The sequence below is a fragment of the Diadema setosum genome, chromosome 9, assembly GCF_964275005.1.
Source record: "Diadema setosum chromosome 9, eeDiaSeto1, whole genome shotgun sequence".
Taxonomy (NCBI): Eukaryota; Metazoa; Echinodermata; class Echinoidea; order Diadematoida; family Diadematidae; genus Diadema; species Diadema setosum.
The window spans coordinates 17012690-17035411 of record NC_092693.1 but is presented as its reverse complement, the minus strand read 5'-3'; the positions used below and the strand labels follow the sequence as shown (position 1 = coordinate 17035411).

The 22722-nt window shown below is 37.7% G+C and overlaps 1 protein-coding gene across 1 annotated transcript in view; it reads right to left on the bottom strand.

Moving 5' to 3' along the window:
• The window catches only part of LOC140232898 (scavenger receptor cysteine-rich domain-containing group B protein-like), a 39050-nt gene that overhangs the window by 5261 nt on the left and 11067 nt on the right, over positions 1-22722 (bottom strand). The window contains exons 2-8 of the mRNA XM_072313010.1: positions 11873-12223; positions 9276-9456; positions 7917-8113; positions 6278-6610; positions 3584-3901; positions 2244-2582; positions 265-642 (exon numbers count right to left, since the gene is read on the bottom strand). Coding sequence (XP_072169111.1) covers positions 265-642; positions 2244-2582; positions 3584-3901; positions 6278-6610; positions 7917-8113; positions 9276-9456; positions 11873-12107 — 1981 coding nt within the window. The 5' untranslated portion in view covers positions 12108-12223. The remainder of the gene's footprint in view (positions 1-264; positions 643-2243; positions 2583-3583; positions 3902-6277; positions 6611-7916; positions 8114-9275; positions 9457-11872; positions 12224-22722) is intronic.

Here is a 22722-nt window from a genome sequence, read left to right as displayed (position 1 = left end):
ACCAAAAAAAAAGAAAGAACAAAAACATGTTTTGGGAATATGACAAAGATTTTATCCCATATCCCCTTTAATACAGTGGTTTCCAAGGTCATGTTTACACTGTGGCAACAGTCTGTTACTCCAGTAAACCATGAATATTGTAGGTGCCAATATCTGGCTACAAAACAATAAAATACATTCACACATCCTCACAAAATCAAGTGAAGTGGTTGCTTGTGTACAACTGGCTAAGACCATGGACATCTCAGAAAAAACTGGGTTTACCTGCAGGGTATGTGGGATACGGCATGGAATCTGGATATGGATTTGTGTCGATTGGTATGGGATCATCTGAGCATGTGACCGCGGCATCTTCGTGGTGACCGCAATTGTGGAGACCGACCCCGCTGTGCGCGCACATCGCCAGATTGGGCTCCGTACCGGAACATTTCAAGTCGTCGAGCAAAATCTCGCCGTAGCCAATGCCAAAGTGGGCGCTAGGGTGGACTTCGGCCACATAGGGGTAACCCAGCATGTGGCACACCACCAAGCCGTCGTTGATGTCGAAGTAGTCATCACAGATGGTCCCCTGACGACCGTCAATATAGACAATGATGGTGCCGGACTGTGGAGCAGAGCTTCCAACCAGCTCAACACGCCACTCTGAGTTGTCAGAAATTAAAACATAAAAGATATCCATAATGCAAAAACTGACAAGACAAAAGGACATATGGTTACACCAATGTAAGACCCCACAAACGAAGAGGATATACGCTGTATATACCAATGAAGAAAACACAAAACATAAGGATATAAACCAATGAAAGAACATGCAAAAAGGCCACATCAAATCATAAGCATTACATGGCAAATACAGAAGATTATTTTAAATTGATACAAACACTTAGATTCAAGACTTCATTCTGCAATTCTCCTAAGTTTAAAATATGTGATATTCAGTGCGAATATCTGATATGAATGAATAATCTTTTCAAAAGTAAACTAAGACAATACCAAGAAAATTTATAAATTTGTAGCCTTCTTAAAAAGGTCAGCACAGCCACTTTTGAAGTGTTCCTTTACAATTACAATCAATAAAATGCTAAATATGTCATCCACTGACTGTATGAGAGCCAGTCAACTCCAATGATACACATAAGTAGAGTAACTTTCTTTCCACAGATATATGTTTGCATACATGTAAACTGAGCAGTGTTGCCTGTAGACGAGTATCTGAGTCAAATTGCTGCTGTAGGCTGAATGGAAACTACCTATTAATGCATGCTTACATAACAATATCAGGACATGATGTCACACGAACAATTTAAAGCATACCTATAGACGTTCAGACCGGAGGTTAATTTGTTTAATACTTTAACTTGTCTCGTGTCAGAAATTACATTTCCCGCTTGGTGCAGCATCTTTTATATTCATGACATCCAGTGTTTAAGTATTTCATCAGGTCAAATGCAATCTTCTCTTTCATTTAAATCCTATTTTGGTCATACTCTGTGCTGTATATGTCAGTTGCAGGTTTATCAACAGCCTCTTCAACTAACTTTTATCTTAATAGCAAGACATTTTAGAGGTCTACAGCTCCTGTTTCTCTCACAAATTGGCAAGTTTTTTTTTTTTAAATGTCATGCATTTTCAAAGGAGTGAACCAGTTCCATCTAATCTTTCTCCAATGTTTGATGCACAGTAAAATTAAATTTTGCAGCAAAATTTAATAACCCAAAAGGCCTGCTGCATAAAATTTTTAACCTGAGAAAACATGGCTTTTTAAAAACTTTTTAAGATTTTTTTCCTGTTTTTAAGCCAATGGCAGAGTATTACTTGCCCAAGTGCCAGTTCTTATCAGAGTATATTTTAGGTAAAAAGGTTTTTGCAACAGGCTACAGGACTTTAAAGGGCTGGCAAAGTATTGGATGAGGTGAGGATTCAGCTTTCAATCTCATGCGAGATGTTAGAAACCACCACTTCATGAGATGTTAAAGAGTATACAGTTTAAAGAGGAATTCAAAGTTTACGTGATGAAAATCGTATGAAATTAATGCTGAGATATCAAAAAAACATGGTAAAACGAAGCAATCACATAAACTTTCATAAAATAAAATTCCTCGTAAAAATATTTTCTCTTTCATATTTCAGAAGAGGTTTCTCATTATCTCAAAAAATTACCACCAAAAGAACTTGGAAACCTGAAGCCTCATCTCAACCAAAACTACGCCATCCCCTTTAATAATGGTGTATCGATAGCAAACCTGTGCTGGGGGGCTCAGTGAGTCCTGTCTGCATGCATCTCACACCCGCGTCCTCACTGTGCTGGCAGTTGTGCTCTCTGGGCGTCCTGTGATTGCACTGGAGGATACTCTCCTCAGTACCTGTGCAGGTGACATCGTCCAGCATGATGGGATCGGGGCCCCGCCCGAAGTACGCATTCCCGATGGCGGAGCCGTGGAGTCCCAAGCCCAGCTGCTGGCATGCCACTTTGGCAGCGGCCTTGTTCCAGTTGTCGTCACAGATGGTTCCCCATTCGTACCCGATGTAGATCTCCACACGCCCCTCGCTGGGTGTTTGGCCATTCATGAGTCGCAGTGAACCTGTAGTCACCAGGAGAATGTTGAGCAGAATGAGTGAGTGCTCCTCAGTTTCCATACTGCCCAGGTGACAGCTTTCCTGTTCCTAGTTGTTGTTTTTATCTATCTCAATAGATACTGTAAATGTGAAAATTTTTGTGCAAGTAATATTTCGTGCTCCGCCAGGTAAGATGAATTTCACAGATGGTCAGAATAAGGAAGTGAGTATTCTAAACAGTTTACTGCTGCCATGCCAGTCAACAGCTTTGGCAGCACACACTACGACAGAAGGTAACCACTTCACATTGCCTCGACAAGTTTGCTCACATAACAAGACAAGTGAACATGAAGAAGACTACTGGTACAAATAGTATACCCTACAAAATGAAAAAAATATTACATGCATATGAATAAGAAGTAAAAAACAAATGTTCACACTGTGAAATCTTCCACTTTTACAGTACACAATCAAGTTGTCTGAATCCATGCAGGAGATTTATGGCCTCTTTCAGTAATTAGAGAGATTAAGATGACAAGAAAAATCTGCACATAGGCAGAGCTCAAAACTATGTCACAGACATTTTTGCAAGATACTGTTTTGTGATTAACACCCAGGTTATCACAGTACAGTGCCTGTCTAATTAAAATATTTTGGTGTGTTGTTAGATTTTGAACCCAACAGTGATGCACAAAATTTGCGAAAACAACAGCTCTGATAATACTTTAAACAATCTAGGCTCATAGTTGAAGAAATTAAACCCTCGCAAAAATACAAGCTTTTACAGTACTTCAAACGATCCCAGCTCACAGCAAAACAAATAAATAAATAAATAATTAAATGAATAAGTACATTACAAATTGCAATGTGACAAACACAGAAAACCTGACACAAGAAAAGAGCATTACGTTAGCGGTAATATTGCAAGCACATGACCAGCTAACTTCTCTAGTCTTTGTCCATGAGATACAAAGTACTGCCTTCCTTCACGACAAGTTTCTGAGGAAAACCCTGCCCTGTCCCTCACCTTCTTTTGGTGTTGGTTCCATCGAGCATATGATATATAAGACGCGTTGCTGGGAAAGTCTCTCCGGCTCGCTGCTGGCAACGTGTTGGCACTCCTCGAGGCTGCTCTCCGAGCCACGGCAACGGGAGACGTAGGGCGAAACCGGCACACTATCCACCACAACTACTTTGGCTGTGGCCACATTCAGCCAACCCAGCTGGCGACAGATCACGCCGAAGGAGGGCGATGACTCCAAGACACTCTCGGCTGGGTAGAAGTTCCACATGCTGTTGTAGAGCACTTGAAGGTGACCATCGTAGCTGAGCCTTATGCGCGAGCCTGTGTAACATTCATAATACGTAGACAATCAAGGGTCAACAATCATCAGTAGCAGCTGCATCCACTCTGTCAAAAGGCATTATTTTAGCACAAAAATTTAGATAGAGCTACATACAGGTGGACCCCCATTGGGAAAATGAGTGCGGTTTTGACCAGATGACATGAACACGACTGTCTCAATTATTGTTGCTTTTGCCTTGATAACCAAAAATGATAACCAAAAGGTAGTGATTATTTTTGAGTGAAAGCACTTGATAACTAGGTACTTCTACTTCTCCTCCTCCTTCTTTCTGCTGCTACTATTTGTGACAGCAATGATAATCATTGTAATGATGATAACTAGAAAACACTCATAGAGCGCAGACCTCCACCAAGCAGCTACTTTCCATCGATGATCTTGCTCTTCCATAGAGATCATTTATTTCCACCCATACGTATGCATGCTGAAAAATTGCCCAATTTCCAAGAATAGAAGCCTTTGTTGCGTCATAATCTCTTAGCTGCGCAGTGTGCCTCGCCCTAGCAGAAACTAGAGCACGCACTTTAGTATGCGTATGAAAACCTAAAAAATGCGCAGCTTGAACTCCCAAGCTCATCGACCCTACCTGTTGAAATATCGAAAATTCTTCATAAATCCATAAAAATTTCCAGATCACTGCCAAAATTTTATCATCTGTTCCTTGTATCATTCTCAAACTTTCCTGCAAGTTTTTCCCAAATCCGCGCTCAACTTTTTGAGTTATTTAGCACACAGACAAACAAACAAACATAACCTCCTCCCTTGGCGGAGGTAATAATACTGATTATAATACTAATAACTGTCATAATAGAATTAAGAAATGTCAAGTTCCACTCAATCCACACCAGCCTAGACAAAAAAAAAAAGGTATATATATATATATATATATATATATATATATATATAATGGTATTATTATCCGCGTGTTGGAATAAGAGCATGAAGACGATGAAGACAAACAAGTTGACATAATGCATTAGAATCCAACTTCATTTATTTGTAAACCAAATTTTCGACCCTTGCACGGATCTTCCTCAGGGTAACAGTGATATTTGTATTTGAAGCTCAGCACAGAAAAATAATAATAATAACAAAGAAACGCGCCTGGTTGTCAGCTTAGAGTTTGAGCTAGGTTAGCAACCAACACGCACGGTTGTTAGCTTAAAATTTGCGCTATCTTCATGAGTGCAAAATCCTTAAACTCAATTATGACGTAACAATGCATCATAAAATGCATAAGAAGTAAGACATAGACATTTTCAAATGCTGGTAAACGATCAGTTTGATTTGAAAATGTTTAATATTTTAAGCTAACAACCGTGCGTGTTGGTTGCTAACCTAGCTCAAACTCTAAGCTGACAACCAGGCGCGTTTCTTTGTTATTATTATTATTTTTCTGTGCTGAGCTTCAAATACAAATATCACTGTTACCCTGAGGAAGATCCGTGCAAGGGTCGAAAATTTGGTTTACAAATAAATGAAGTTGGATTCTAATGCATTATGTCAACTTGTTTGTCTTCATCGTCTCTCTCTCTCTCTCTCTCTCTCTCTCTATATATATATATACAATACTGCTATGCACAAACAAATCACCACAAGCAGTAATAATAGTCCAGATCTTTAAATGAGCAACAAGTACAGTTGGCAACAAGTTCACAAGATGTAACACTTTAAGGATTGTCAAATGCTAATGCTTTACCTCACAAGAGTGTGCACATGAAAACATCTTGTTGATGTCATACAAAAGATGCACAGGTCTGAGTTCATCAGTAGGAATTGTGTGCATAAGGAAACTACAGAGGCAAAGCCAAGTGGTCTGGCTTTAGGCTAAATTCCATAGTTACTAGTACCACAAAATTCATTCCCTCTTGACACATGGAAAGACATGTGCATCATCTGTTTTATCGAACAGGGGACAACTTTTTTTGCCAGATATCCATTTCTTGATCATGTAACCTGATGGTAACAAATGTACTGGGTGCATTTCCTTTTGGCTTAACATTGATGCAAACCACACATCCAGTATTTCCAGCCATGCATCCAGTAATCACTAGATGAATGGTAAATTTACTGAATGCATGGTTAGCTAACCAATAGGCATCTGCACAACCTCTTGCTTAGTGCACAAAGTCTTGCTACAAGTGTGCGATGACATGTTTAAAGCGGCTAAAGAAATAAGGCAACACGCAGCCACTAAACATCACCACACAGCTCTCGACCGATGAGCTCGCACGAGTTTCTCCACCCATTCTACAGGAGTGACTGTAAACAGTGTCAAAAACTGTAGACGTCATTGTGATTGGAGTTGTTATAAATGCAGTCAATATTGCTCAAAGAATGATGCCAGGATTACATACCAAATGGAACAGAAGGTTCTGTGCTGCAGCTTAGCCGAAGCCCCACACCAGAGCTTTGGCAGGCACGGGCTGGGTGGATCTTCACTTCACAATCGGCCAGGGAGTGCTCGTGGCCGAAGCAGTCGGCCGAGTAGAGAACATACTGGGTCTTTTGGGGGATGGCCGTGATCGCGGGGGGCTCCATCCAGCGCAGGGCGTATGTCAGACCCAGCTGCCGGCAGATCACATGAGCCACGCTGATATCTTGTGCGTTGGAACACACATCCACACGGCCGTAGGTGACATGTTCTACCTGAAGCCAGCCTGACGTGGTATTTCCATCCGACAATGACACTGTGCAGACACGATACAAAAGTGAGCAATTTTTTTTTTTTTTTTTTGCAAATTGAATCATACATCAGTTTCTTGAAATCCTACAGCAGATTCCTGACAAACAGAGTGAAATTATTACAGTATGTGTGGCAAGAACCAGACCATACCTCATCGTCTTGCTCTGCTTCATAAGCATTGAGCTTGTTCATGTCACTTTATACCTGGGTATTACAACTAGAAATGTCACTATGGTGACTGGTATGCCTCCACTGTCTCCAAATCTGCTTATTCTCTGAATGGGTCTACAAAGTGCCTTGCCAGTAATGATGCAAATTTTCATGACCATTCTTGGTGCTAATTTCAAAATATGGGAGAAAAATAGTGAAAATCTAAGCATTTTCACTTGACTTTTGACCCCATGGCCCAAATCTTTCCCAAGAGAATCATTGTCATATAATGCATATAACAAGTTTAGAGGATACATTCAGTTATTTCCAAAGAGTAATTTCAAAATTTAATAGTGTATTTTTAGCACTTTGATCTGATCTTTGATCCTTGACCATATGATTGAAAACTTCACAGAGAATCATTGTCAGACAATATGTACAAAGTGTCATGAAGATACCTTGAGTCATTTCTTAATTTTAGCATTAATTTTTAGCATTAACCTTTGACCCCATGGCCTAAAACTTTTCCAAACCAATCACTATCTGGTAATACATGCATACACTACGTTTCATGAAAATACCTTCAGGCATTACAGAGATAATGTATGTGTGAAATAATGACATTTTAGAACTTGACTTTGACCTTATGACATTTGACCTTGAGCATGTGCACCCATAAGTAGATGAGCGCAGCTTTGTCCACTTATGCATGAATATGCCAAGTTTCATTTGGATAATTCAAACAGTTCTTAACTTACATTGGCCACAAAGTCTATGATGGACAAGGGACATGTCTTGGGTGATACTTCATGGCAGATAGAAGCACAAAGAGCTGTAAATTGTTGTTTTGAAGGTTTTTCTTCGTTTTTGAATAAGACAGTATTTATTAGTAAAAGTAAAGTTGCGGAGAAGTCTTCGTGACCTCACAAATGATATTAGTCTCCATGACTTGGCTGTGACTATTGGAGATGTCTCTGCGACCAGCTAGAGACTGGTAAGAGTCTCAAAAAAAATTGAACATGTTTGATTCTCTCGTGGCTCCCGGAGACTTGGCTCCATTCCAGGAGAGACTCCAGTTGCCACCAGGTCGCCAACGAGTCTCCAGCTTAAATGAGGTACCCACTTAAACCGAAGTGTGGCATAGTTCCACAATGATTTACCTTGGATGATGGGGCGAGGTAGAGGCTTGTCGTTGCAGCCCATTGCTATGTAATGAGTCTTGGCCCCACGAACGATCTGTGTATCTGTGTGACTGACATGGCCGCAGTCTACCAGGCGAAACTCGTCCCCGGAGCAGTTCACCTGAGACATCTGCAGAGTGTCTGTGGCAAGTTTGACACTCTCATCCACACTCACCCTGCAGTGGTTAGACAAATCTCTATAAAGTAGGTCGTATATATATGTATATTATATATATATATATATATATATATATATATATATATATATATATATACACATATATATATGATATCCCTTTTGCATAATATCACAAAATTTGACTATTAAATGTCTCTTAATACTGTGTATGAAATCTTAAATACAGTATTACACCTCACAGTTTTGAAAAAGAAATTAAAAACTAACCCCATGTCACTTGAGAATATGCTCCTTTTTTAAATTGATAGTATCAAGAATAATACTTGTATTTTTTCTTTTTTTTTGGGGGGGGGGTAGGGGGGTCTGTCCAAATAAATGAATTGAAAGTCTATTGCATTGTTTCCCCCTTTATCATAAAGAAGTTTCCAGTTTTATTTTGAGCCAAGGTCTGAATTACCTACCTCTTCAATAAATTAGCTTATAATTTTCAGGTTTGCAAAAGGGACAAAGGAACTTTCAGCCCTACATATTATCTTCTGTAGAATTGAATATTGCCAATTTGGCATTCATGCCTTGAATTGCAGGCCCATGGAGATCTACACACCAAATCATCGGAGTGGTCATCAGTTAACAGCACAGGGGTAAGATTATTAGAAACCCAAAGCTTGCCCATATCTCAAGACACAGCGAGCATTCAATTTTAGTCTCTGGTTGGAGGCACGCAAACCTGGAAACATTAAATTGTACATTACTTGAATATGAGCCCATTCTGAAGCAAATAATTTTAACACAGCAATAGATATATAATGTACTCTTTGAAATGAATCCCACAAGGATTGGAACAATCATCCTCCAGCATTCCCACTGATTCCCACTGTTCAGTTACTAGCCTTCCTCTTTAAGATTTTGTTTAAGATGGAACATTTTAAATTTGGGGAAACAAAAAAAATATTGTAAACCTAAAAAGAAGTCAGAGGAGTTATTGTACAATCCCGGAAATTGTGATAACAAAATATGGGATGAATGGATGAATGGATGGAAAGACAGATGAACAAATAAACCAATAAATGAACAACCCAAAACAAATCATATCTCCAACATCCTTAGAGGCAGAAGCATACGGCTTTGAAATTATTTCAACATAACAAGTTTCATTTCATCTTAGGTTTGCAAAGGCAGCTCTTTCCCTTTCCACTCACCTGATATTACTGGACCCTTCATATCCCATCTGCATACAGGCCACTTTTGCCACCGTGCCACGATAGCTGTCTGTTGGGCCGAACACCCATCCCCACACACCATTCATGTAAACCTGGAGGAGGCCCTCATGGGTGACATTGAGTCCAACCAGTCTCAACTGGTATTCCCTGATCGCCGGTGCTGCGATTATGAGGCGAGGAAGTACACACAATATCTTCTTAAATTTCCAACTTTGCAAAGGATGCACATACATCTGTCTATTACACTGTAAATAAGGTAATATGGTACAAGAGCTCTATGACCATACACTCAGAAAGCATGGCATTACTGGGTGTTAGTTGAAATTGTGTCCTCACAATGTACAGTATAAACAGAAGTGGAATTTTTCAGTGTGGTTTTTTTTTTTATTATTTCCATTTCAAAAGACCAGAAGCAAGGGTCAAAATTAAAGCATGCAAATATTTTTTGCTCTTTATTATACAATTGTTTTTAAAACTATTTAGTGTTTTTTTTTTTTTTATTCTGCAGAAGTAAAAACATGAAAAATTCTGCATAAAGTATCCAGCTAAGTGCAAAAGATCACCATGCAAAAATTTCCACTTTTTAGTCAATTGTAACAATTGCTTGTATTAAAAAAATATTTTATTGCACGAAGAATCTCAGTCCAGGTCATTTGAATGGGATCAGGAGCATCACACAACTACAAGTGTACCTTAACAAAGACTGATAATACTTCTTTCATGCAAATTTTGTGGAGTAATTCTATCAATGATCAGATGGACTAATGTTATAGTTGCATTTCCACTGGACAGCAACAATAATACTATCTGACATTGAGCAAAGATGAAACATTGATTTCATTTTCACTTTCATTTTCATTTGATATCAAAGGCTGTGATGCCAATTTTGAGTGAACATACACACACAAAAACAAAACAATTTATATATCAAAAATTTACAGTTTAATGTGTTTATTTGAAAAGTTACATGTAAAATGTGTGTTATGTTGTATACCATGACCTACAACTGTATATAGGCTGCAGTTTATCATCGCAAAGGTGAAGTGTTCTCTGACAAGATCAGTGAATGCTCACAGATCACCAAGCAAGCCATGAATATTCAGCATGAATATCACTCATCATTTTCACTGCCACTACTGTATGACCAGTATAATCATTTCTCTGGAAGGGACTTCTAGCTGTCTAGACTGGCCTGCAAATAATGACCATGTGAATTGGTCTAAGGACACCTGAGGACATTTCATTGACCATTCCCTCTTGACAGGCAGGTCCGACGTAATTCTATGCCACAGTGCTGGCGGCCATCAAAGGGGGCATACGGGTATATAGAGATTAAATGTCATCTTGACGATCACCAGAGAAGACAGTCCCAGAAAATCACGCACTTTGCAATCTCTGTTGTTGTTGTTGTTGTTGTTTAAAGGACAAGTTCACCTTCATAAACATAAGGATTGAGAGAATGTAGCAATATTAGTAGAACACATCATTGAAAGTTTGAGGAAAATCGGACAATCCGTTCAGAAGTTATGAATTTTTGAAGTTTTTATGCAGTAACCACTGGATGAGAAGAAAAATTTCATCTTTTGAAAAAAGTACACATTCCCCCGACTCATTACCGACAAATGTTATGGGTAATATTAGAGGCAAGTCATGTGCTCTTTTATTATGCGAAAAAAGTGAAAATATGTTGAATTTTCTTTACATTTTCTTTATACTGTTGTATGCATATGACTCACAAGCTGCAGTAGTCTCCTCATCCAGCGATTCCAACACAAAAATTTTAAAAATTCATAACTTTTGCATCGACTCTCCAATTTTCCTCAAACTTCCACTGATGTGTTCTACTAATATTGTTGCATTCTCTCAATCCTTATGTTTATGAAGGTGAACTTGTCCTTTAACAATAAAACTGTTTGTTGACATGATCTAATTTTGTATCTTTCTGGCTCCAGTACTTGGAAACACAAGCTTTATTAAACCTGCACAAGGGAGGTTTGACCAGCTGGCTCTGTTTCTCAGAGATACTAACATTTATTTCTTCATCTATTCTCCAGTCCCTTTTTGTGTTGACGTCACAGTATTTATTGAATATGTATGCCTAATGTACAGCTCGAGATTGCAAAGGAGATAATGTTTCATGAAGTGAAGCCTTTAATCCCATTACTGGATAGCACACAACATGTGTATAACTCATACATGTAAGTACCCTATACCAGGATATTACAATGCCAAACTACAGTGATTTTTTTTTTACAAGGAAATTCCTATTAGTGTATATTCCTCTGATTAAAGCCCCTTAGCACTGCACTCTTTATTCACAAATGTTATGTAGTCACTTTAGATTGTAACAGCTTGGGTTTGCAAAGGAAACATTGTTCAGTGAAGTGACGCTTAGAATCTCATTACTGGATATACGTAGAGGTATGACTCACAAAGTACCCTACACAAGAAAATTACAATGCCAAACTACTGTGATATCGTAAGAGAAAATTAGTGTACATTCCGATGATTAAAAGTCAAAGGAGTAAATTCTCCGATGGCTTGTCAAAACATCTCATCAAAGTTGTCTCTCTCACCTCTCTCTGTTGTACCCAGGGTGGTCGATACACCTGCAGCAAGCATCGTTCTTGTCGAGACGTCACTCGCCACAGTCGTGGAATGCGGCGAGGACGGAGCGTCTACTGCTGCCGATGATGATGATGATGATGACGATGCAACTGTGGTCGTCAGCGTCACGGAGGCTGGTAAGGGTGTTGACTGGCCAGTGTTTAATGGCAGCCAGGCCAGGCAGAGCAGAAGCAAGGCCAGCATTCTTGGTTGCGCTGTGTGAGGACACTAGGGTGTGAATTCGGCCCGTTCAGGTACGACAGCACAGTCTCCCTCACCTAGACCTTTATGATTTAAAATGCATGCTGCTCAGGTCTGACCTACAGAAAGAAAACAGAAGCACAAACACTTTTCAAATATAATGAAGAAAAAAATCAGTAGAGTGTATTCACTCTATATCAATGGAAAAGAGAGTAGGAGAAAGAGGAAAAAGAACAGTTGATGATTTAGTGTTGAAGTTCATGATTTAGATTTATTACAATGTACAAACTCAGATACAGTAGAGTGGGACACTCACTTCATTGTATGCAAACTAGTAAAAGACCAGATAACAGTTACCAGTAAGTTTTCTCTCTCTTTCTTTAGGTGTGTTTTATTATTCAGTACATTCTGAATAATTTGCCATCATTATTGAATGCCAGCATTATTGAATCCATTATTATCTGAAGCACAAAAAAAAAAAAAAAAAAATCACGAGGAAAGACTGACGGGGAAACGATGTATTTTATATCAATAGCAAGTCACAAAATCTAGATTGTGAAAACAAGTTTGCAAAAAAAAAAACCAAACAAACAAACTTGAAGAATTGTGCTGGACAGCATTTTTATCTTACATCAGGGCAGAAGAACTATTCTACGATGACACCAGGTACATACACTGCGTAACATATGTGTGAAAAGTTACAGACTGCACATACTGTTAGCCTAGATATATTGACAGTTCAAACTGGCTTCAGCAAAGTAACAACTCAGCTTGGAACAAAATTAAATACCGGTAGTAAAGTATCGAATAGGTCCAACTCTAGCACATTTAAGCACAATATTTATCATAATCACATCATATTAGAGCATTTGTCATTCTTGAAATTCATTGTGTTTGCATTTGCAATTTTTGAACATTGCAATTCCATGATACATTGCCCAGGCCATATGCAGCACAGTGATATACTGTACAGTACATTTGTAACAGTGCATACAATGTAACAGTAACACTAAGTTGCACAAGCTATCATTCTTGGGGTAAATTCAATGCAAACTACTGATTAATTTTTCAGTGAAACAAATTCTTATATTCTATGACTTGTTACATAGATTTCCATTTCCGTTCTAACATTAAAAGAATAACTTTGAACACAATCCCTTATACACTATTAACAGTACTTTATAATTAAAACATACCCAGACTCAAAAGTCTTTTTACTTCAAAGGGATATGTACTTAGAATAGCTTGCATATTATTTCTCTCCTGCATTTGTGTGTGTGTGATGCAGGATATCTTATGTGAAAATCATAAAATGTTAAATTCAATGTACATCCTACATTCAGCAGTAAAGTGTGCGCTATGCCAGATTTCCGTCCGCCCTGAGCACACAGGGCTATTTCCCCTTCATGAGAATACCAAACTTCCCTTTCCACTCCATTACTAGAGTAGTTTGACTTTACCTTCTTCTGAAGTAAGTGCTGTGCTTCTGGAATCATACACATATTGTAATTTGTACCAAAGCTATATGAATTAACAGTTGTGGCAGTGTAACTAATATATTACAGTATACCAAGTCCAGGCTCTCCTGAACAACTTTCTACTGAAAGTTGTGCAACAAAACAACTGTTGAGTTTTATACATTCAATATATTTGCAATGCAATGTTACAACAAAGTTATGGTTAAATGCACAAAATAAGACATACAAAACTCAAACCAAACATATCAAACTGTAAATCAGAGCAGTGCAATCAAGACAGAAAACATCCGTTTAAAAATGTAGACCTCATTAGACTTTAAAAGAAAAATAAATTTTGAATAAATGCATGCCATATGTTCATAAATCTAAACATTCATGTCTACAAAAAAATGACATAATTTACAGTGTAGCTTACAATTGATCAATCTTAATACTCTAGTTATGACATACTGTATCACAAACTTATTAATAATTACATGTTCAGATCATATCTACCCACCTACTGGATTAGTTTATCTGGATGCGTCTTATATATTATATATTTTTTTTCACTCGAACTTTTGCTTTGCCTATAATGACTGGCACTTCCTGCTGCCTTTGTGCCTGCTCTGCATGCACGTACACATAAAAGTTGAGTGCTACCACTCTCTTGTACACAGTACCAGCAATGTCTATCATGTCTGGAGCCACATTTGCGTCACAAAATTCAGTCTTTATCTATTCAATGAAACCTTATGCAGAATAGATCCTCGTAACCTTTTGGCCGACGTGTGGATGGTAGTAGGCCATGGGGTGAAGCGGAAAAAGAGGCTTAGAAAATGGGTTTCGTTCCAGCAACACTGGCACTACTTTTTGAATGCGGAAATGTGATGTTTTGTACATCCTAAATATACAGTAAAAAGTTCTCCTCGAAATATCCTGCAGTTTTTGCGAAAATCCATATTTTATAAACTGCGACCAGCAGCCCAATACACATATCGTAATGGGCCTGCGGATTGTAGCATTTAGGATCATGACAGGCTAGTATTGCGGACAAACGTCAACCTTAAATCGAACAAAAATTTTTCAATTTGAAGACTTACAAGTAAGGTTGAAGTATTGACAACAGGGTTCGTGCAAGGTTTGGTTCTACAAATAGTCATTTTCTGTTCAAATTGATGACTTAATATGACTAGGTCGAGAGGAATCTGGGAGAGCTACGCTGAATTGACGGTCAGCGCAGGCGCACACATCACTGCGCACAAATTTCGAATCCATTGACTGGATATGATGTCTGTGTGCGCATGCGCTGGCCGTCAATTCAGTGTAGCTCTCCCAGTTTCCTCTCGACCGAGTCACATTTAGTCTTCAATTTGAACAGAAAGGAACTATTTGCAGAAGCAAACCTTGCACAAACTCTGTTATCAATACTTTAAATTTATCAATAAGTCTTCAAATTGAAGATTTCTTCCCGATTTTAAGTTGATATTTGTCCGCAATAAAATATCCGTCATGATCCTGTATGCTACAGTTCACAGCCCCATGACGCTATGCGTATGGGGCTGCTGGCCGCAGTTATGCGTATGGGGCTGCTAGCCGCTGTATAGTTCCCATAGTGTTTCTAAGCTGAAATACATATACACATTTTGTAAAGCACTGCTTTTAGCCATATAGTACCTAGAAAAAAAAAGTGAAGTTTTGGTTTAATAGTTGCATTATATCTCATGTTTCAGCTTTTCCTGATGTGTATCAGAGGTCAAGGCAAATGCCTTATATTCTGTTCAAAGACATGTTATTAATCACATGACTAATCATTCAAGGCAAAAAAATAAATAAATAAATAAATCAGAGCGTTTGTTTGTGTGTGTGTCCGCGTGCATGTGGGAGAATCTTATTGTACACACACACACACACACACCCTCACATGCACACACACATACGCACACACATAGTTATGAAGATACCCAAGTGTATTACAATATTATTCTACATGCCTTGGCCATTTATCACATCAGCATCATAAAAAAGATCATCATAAACATGAACACACACAATGATATAATACATGTATTGATCAGTGCATTACACATACACAGGTGCATAAAAACGCTGACATATTATATACACTCACACGCACACATACAAACTCATTTACACACATGAGACATTACTATTAAACAGATCATATTGTTTATCAGTAAACATGTTTTTCTTTTCTTCTTCTTAAGAAGCTTTAATATATTTAGATCACATAGCAATCACGTTGTTCATGAAATATTACAGTACTTTAGAAAATTTAATCTTCATAAGATTTCCTGAAGTTTTCATTGCTATCATTAGGTTGGTGGGACACTACCTCCTTTCATGTAAGATAGCTCAAAATGATAATCAGTCAAATTTTCTAGTTTTAATAAATTTTCTGGAACATTCCATGGTCCAAATATCCTTGAAAGGGTGTAAAAGTTTTGAAAAATGCCAATATATAAAATAAAAGCAATATTATAGTTTACCCATTCATGAGTGAAAACTGCTGGATTCTGTATTGGAGGCAATGTGTACCTGAAAATCTTGGAGAGAGTAAAACAGGTTTGGCATTAAAAATTATGATAACATTGCAATTTACTTCCAATATCAGAGGATCTGTGCAAACCTGACTCAACTTATGCACAATTTTTATTTGGCTGGTATTTATTAGTTTTAGCAAACTGATTTTGTACTCACACCTACATTGTAATGACCTTTCTACATGAACATTCTGTTTCAGTATTAATAATAGTTACATATTTTTTTCCCCCAGAGTGGGAGAAACAAATTTTAATCGTAGTCATTCAGTTTTATGAAAAAAACCACACTTAGGAAAACATCTTTGTTCTTAGAATAATTCAACCCTAATCAAATCATAATAGTGGGCAGAAATGTTTGCTAAAGGGCGAACAATCACATACTGAGGCAAGGAGTCAAAACATGTTGCATAAACATTGGCATTCAAAATACAGGAAGCAATCTGTATTACAAAGACATTTTATCATGCACAACTTTGGTAAGATGCCAATTCTTGAACATTAATCACATTGACCAAAGCATTGGTGCATATACAGTACATTCTGTTGTTTTTGAACTTTGCACTGAAGTTCTTTGTGTATGTGTGTGAATGTTTCAGTGGTGTATATATATTGCTCCATTTTATCAAGGACAACTTATAGTAACATGACAATGTTTTCATGCTTCAATATTAATCATATTGACCTATTTCCCTTGGCAAGTAATGGGCAGGTTGACTCTGTTGCAAATGATGCATTTTACAGGCAACACAGCAGAACCTGAAGAGCTTCCAGAAGAAAATCTTGATCTTGATGTGAGCGTCTTAGGGGAGGAAACAGATGCTCCTGCTGACGGACCAGGCTCCTCCTTCAGCTTTCGTTTCCTAGCGCGATTCAGGCGTTTGCTATCTATAAACCTCTTGTAGCACGTTTCATGGAATCCTATTTAATACAATGGAGAAATGAACAGCAATGATTAGCCGTTGGATTTTGTTAGGGGGAAAAAAAGGCTAAACGCTAGGGGGAGGGGTTGAACATTACACTCAATATATCATTAAATGTACGGTAGACTATTGACTGCCAATATTTGAATCTTGTAATTACCAATAGGCCCTAGTACTATGCCAGGTAATCATTAACACCTCATAATCATTGTCATCATCAACTACTTCAACTTGTACTTGCAGTGCAATTACTGATTTTAAATGACATCTACAGCTTTCAGCACCTGATCACATGCAATATCAATTATCATAATTATGAATACAACTGCCTATCATCATTAATACTAGTAATCCTTGGCCTTTCACTATCACCGCCACCCAGTGCCACTGGCACTGCTTTATAATTTGGCACAACATAATGGTAATCATATGTTTTAGGGAGTTTAATTGTTGAAATTATGTCATTATTGTCATTGTTGGTTTTTTAGACCTATTTATATCAAATATTAACAAGTTAATTTAATGAGATGCTAAATGTGTGTTTTGAGGGGGGATTCGCCGATTTCGGGGTGAGAGAGACAGGATGGATCTTTAATATTAATACTCCATGGCCATGATTATGAAAATATAAATTTACATGTAGTTTAGACCTTTTTCAATCCAGTCCTGTGTGTCAAGATTTTTACAAAACAATATCACCGATCAGCTACATCAACCTAACCTGGGCTGTACATAGAACAACATGTAGAATTCATCTAGGCTACATTATAACGGCGCTATGCCATGCCAAGGTGAAATTCAAGATAATTTATCTCAAATGTAACAGACACGCTAACGGCTAAGCTACAACATTAGCGTCCATTATAACATACACAAGCAACGTTCATAATAAACTACCATATAGCTAACGTTGTACTTGTAGTCATTACGCATAGTCTATATGAGACTGCACTGCAGTGTCGACTTCTACGACTGTACGCGCGTAAACTAACCTGTAAATTATCCTATGTACATGTAAATTGCAGCAGTCCCCCTGAGCAGCTGAATCACTTCGTTCTGGTCTGCGATTTCACGGTCTCCCCCACTCAATTTGATCCACTCTTTGGCACACAAAATAGGTTTCGTCTATCTTAATTTTCGGCAGAGCAGACGACGTAGACGCGTCGACAGGCTCACAGGGGGCGGCCATTTTGACTCGTAAACAATAATTTTCTATTCGGATTGGATAACATACATCACATGATCGTTCGCGAATGAATATCGTACACGGCAAAGTGTACATATTCAGCTCCTCAGTGACAAAAAAGTTCACCGTTTCCCCCTAAATTACCAAAATACTGCAGGAGGGTTTGTGTCGAACTTTTTCCTGTAGCCTTTTTGGTTATTTGTTTACACGTAGCTGTGGAGAAATTTTAGTGCCGCAGTTGTCGGAACGAAACAAGCGAAAAAACCAGCTCACCCCATGGCCTATAGGCCATGTGGTCATCAGCTACACATGTGTAACTTGCAATATGTGATCTAGGGACATTTGACTGAACATGGCAACTTCCCCACTTTATAATTCTATTGAAAGCCTTCCAATAATGTGTGCTTGTGTCATTTCATTTCAAAGAACTTACCAGAGTAGTACATTTTTTCCTGCATTGTTCCAATGTAAATGTACTATATAGTTCTTGCATTCTTTGTAACTGCTGTTTAAATCAGATGTTGAAGTAAATGAAATGAGATTTAATGAAAGAAAATAGAAAGTACAACCCATCTACAGGTACACAGTTCTGAGAAAACCCTGCTTTTGGAGCTCAAACACACTTAAGCATGGGCGGTTTCATAGACAAAAATTAGACAACATAACAAATTCCAAATGTCAAAGTAGCATGCTTCATGGGTAATTCCATGAAGTTGGGGCAGTGCCCATGTAGCATCGTGATATTTAAAAAATACATTTCAGCGTACAACGCGTAACTCAATATTAATTATGCTATACATTTATTGTTTGTAGGCTTTACATTTGCATTGAGGCCACACATTTTCCTGGAAATTTTGTGCCATTCAGACTCAATTTTGATGAAGTTATTAAACAATATGTAACAGTGTCCTGTAGCACCGTGATATTTTAAAATTTGGTCCTAAGAGACAAATTATGGCAATTAGCTTGACCAAAATTTGATGCAATATGCATATTTACAAGATATGAATGAGATACAGCATTGTAGCTAAATATATCTCAAATTTCCTGTACACAGTTTTAATTTTAAAAGAAAATTACAAAATGTATCACGATGCTATGCCATGTCCTTTTTTGTGACATTTGGTGGACACTGCGTAGCATAGTGACACATTGTGTAATTTTCTTGTAAAAGTAAAACTGTGGAAAGGAGAGATAAGATATTTAGCTATCTGACTAATCTAGTAATTATGCATATTATATCAAATTTTGGTCAAGCTAATTGCATTAATTTGTCTTTTAGGAACAGATTTTAACTATCACGATGCCACATGGACACGTCACGATGCTACAGGACACTGTTACATATCGTTTTAATAACTTCATCAAAATTGAGTCTGAATGGCACAAAATTTCCAGGAAAATGTATGGTCTCAATACAAACGTGAAGCCTATAAACAATATATGTATAGCATAATTAGTATTGAGTTATGCTAAAATGTCACACTTTGTGCCCCAACTTCACGGAATTACCCTCATACAATCTCAAAAGTTTTTTTTTTTTTTTTGAAGCATTCAAAAACTTTGAAATTTATACAAGAAATAGCTATTATCTAACCCTTCCTGTTCCAATGAGTCAAATATGCACAAATTTCATTAACAAAGCTATGGACAGGTAATCAATGTGGTATGCAGAGGGTCAAAGATCTCATACCGTCAATTATTCACCAATATCAGTATTCTTATTTTGAAGCCAAATCCCCCAAAGTTTTGTTTTGTTTTTTGTTTTTGTTTTTGTTTTTAGCATCAATGTCTGTACTATGACGGAATGTTGTTGAGGACGGGTCAAACATACCCACACACATACATGGACTTACAGTGTACTGGTACGTGACTGTGCATCACAAAACCAACAGATCACACTCCCTGATGTCATGTGAGGACTCAAAATAGGTGAAATGGAGCAACCTTGTCAACATCTTTCAAGAGTTTTTCATATTTTCAAAGAGTGATTCTTCTTCTACATTGATCTAAAGTAAAGAATCATAAAATGAACGGGAAATTGTGTTTTTTAGCAGTCTTTCTAGTACACTTTTTTGTATAGTGTGATTAGGTACATGTTTTTTTTTTTTTTTTAATCCTTTACACACCCTTCACTTTTAATTGTTATAACTTTTGAAAGAATAATGCTTCTGCTTTGAAAGTTGGGGTTAGTCAGGGATAGAATTAGTTAATAGGGCATGCTCAATTTCAGTTTAATCTGACAATCCCTTCATTGTTGTTATGGAGTCTTACATCCTGTTTTTATCCCATTCATTGCACAAAGCCTGGCTTGGTAAAGAGACCCCATACTTAAAGGCATAATTTACCATTCACAAATGAAACAAAAACCCAGCATTAATGTGCTCTAAAATAGTTCCAGAATGTGAGTTAGGGATAGTATGCAAATAATCAACGTTGGTGAAGGTGATGGGACAAACTATCACTTCCGAGGCGATCTGGATGTAGCTATCTTTCCGAAGCGCAGCTGAGGAAAGATCGCCGAGGAAGTGATAGTTTGTCTCATTGCCTGAAACTAAAAGTTGATTATTTGCTTTATATTCCACATCTAGGGTCCTAGAAATTCCAATCTTATTCTACATCTGAAACCGTTTTAGCTGTCTTTAGGTATCCTTAGGGCTTCGTGATACAACAGACCTACATGTACACATCATACATCAAATCGTCGCCGGTCACACAAACCGACGAATCACTCGATTTTGGGTCAAATTTTCAATTTTGAGACTTTCAATCATTTCGATAGCAGACATTCCATACTACATATTCTGAAATTCTCAGTGTGTAATTCGGTGTAATTTTTACGTAGTTATCACTTTTGTAGAAGTATGTAATTCCATTTGTGAAAATTATTTGTTTTCCCCATAGACGCGTGTGTTAAACAATCAGGCGATTCAACGGTTCGGTGACCGCGCGTACTAGTACGCGCGGTCACCGAACCGACGAATCAGTGCGCATTGACTTGCGTGTAGTTTTTGAGATACCACAGTTCATTGACCGCGCACACAGTGCGTGTACTATGTAATACATGCGTTGACAATGACAACGCTCAATGTACATGTACATATGGACACACATGGAAAATGACAACGTTCTTTGCAGACCGAAAATACATGCATGCAGCTCTTTGACGATTTCCCGCTTATTTGTTAACAATACAATTCGATAAAAACTTCACAAGTTAGAGCAAGAATTGAAGTCTGATGTACTACAAAAATAATAGGAAATTATAGACATGAAAGTGTAGCAACCATAAGTCAAAAATGGGTTAACTTCAAATGCAATTTTCTCGAATTGTCATTCTTACGCAAACCTGAGGGATTCGTCGGTTCGTGTGACCGGCGACGAAATGTGATATCTTGAACATTTTTAAAATCACTGCTCCCAAAGGTAAACTGGACCTTTAACCTGTTGAGGATGGTTTGATTTTGCTACAACATGCATTTCCCATACACTTGTAGATGCTTGCCTGAGTATACTCGGGACTTGTCCTCAACGGCTTAAGCACCTCTTTTCTAAGTGCATGCACTTTCTTTTCAAGATTCAGATATGTTGCAGTAGGTTAGGAGCTCTGTAGTCCACTTGCACTGAGTTAAATACATCACTTTAAAGTTTAAATCCTGCTCTTTCAGATAAATTATCACCTTTCAATTGTGCATACACTTGTAGGATTAGTCAATTACCTGTACATCTGTGGTGGCTACCTAATAATAAATGTGAGTCAATGAATGAACGTCACAGTTGTCCTTGCTGGAAAAAGAGAAATTCAAAGAACTAAATGAGTTGGCTTAATTCCCAGGATATGTGCGTTGTCTTGTATTACATAACTGTTGAAGGCCACTCAAAGAATGCATCTACAATGTATTTGTTCCAAGAAATTGCAGAAAACCAAAACCAAAACCAAACAAAACAATAACTAAATGGGATAGTGTCAACATAATAATACTACAGGAAAAAGGATGTTGAAGGCACATGTAGGTTCCCATCTGATTTTAGAAAAAAAAAAAAGTTCAAACAAGTAGAACTGTGCAAGTTTCACCAGAAATCATCATGCAATATACACCAGAGTAAGAAAATTAGTTTGTATGGATTGTGTTCATGAAACAGTAATACTTGTTGCAGCCACCACTGCTTCTGTAAACTAGAAGAGGTAATGTTGACATAAAGCTCAAGAGTCTCAGGTTGGTACAGAAATTTCTAAGTGAAATATATGTATCTTGGTAGGAAAATTCTTCAGATAGATCAATATTTAGGTATTATGATCTATTAAAAGGACAACACACAAGGTCACAGTGGTTGATTTGTTGGGTTTGTTAATTAATGTATATTGCAAATGAACTTAAAGGTGCACTCACATGATCTAGTATTGAGGTACTCTGCAATATGGAACAATTAAAATATCTATTACACGTACAATGGCTACCACACTGAATCTGTCCACAACCACCACTCGCC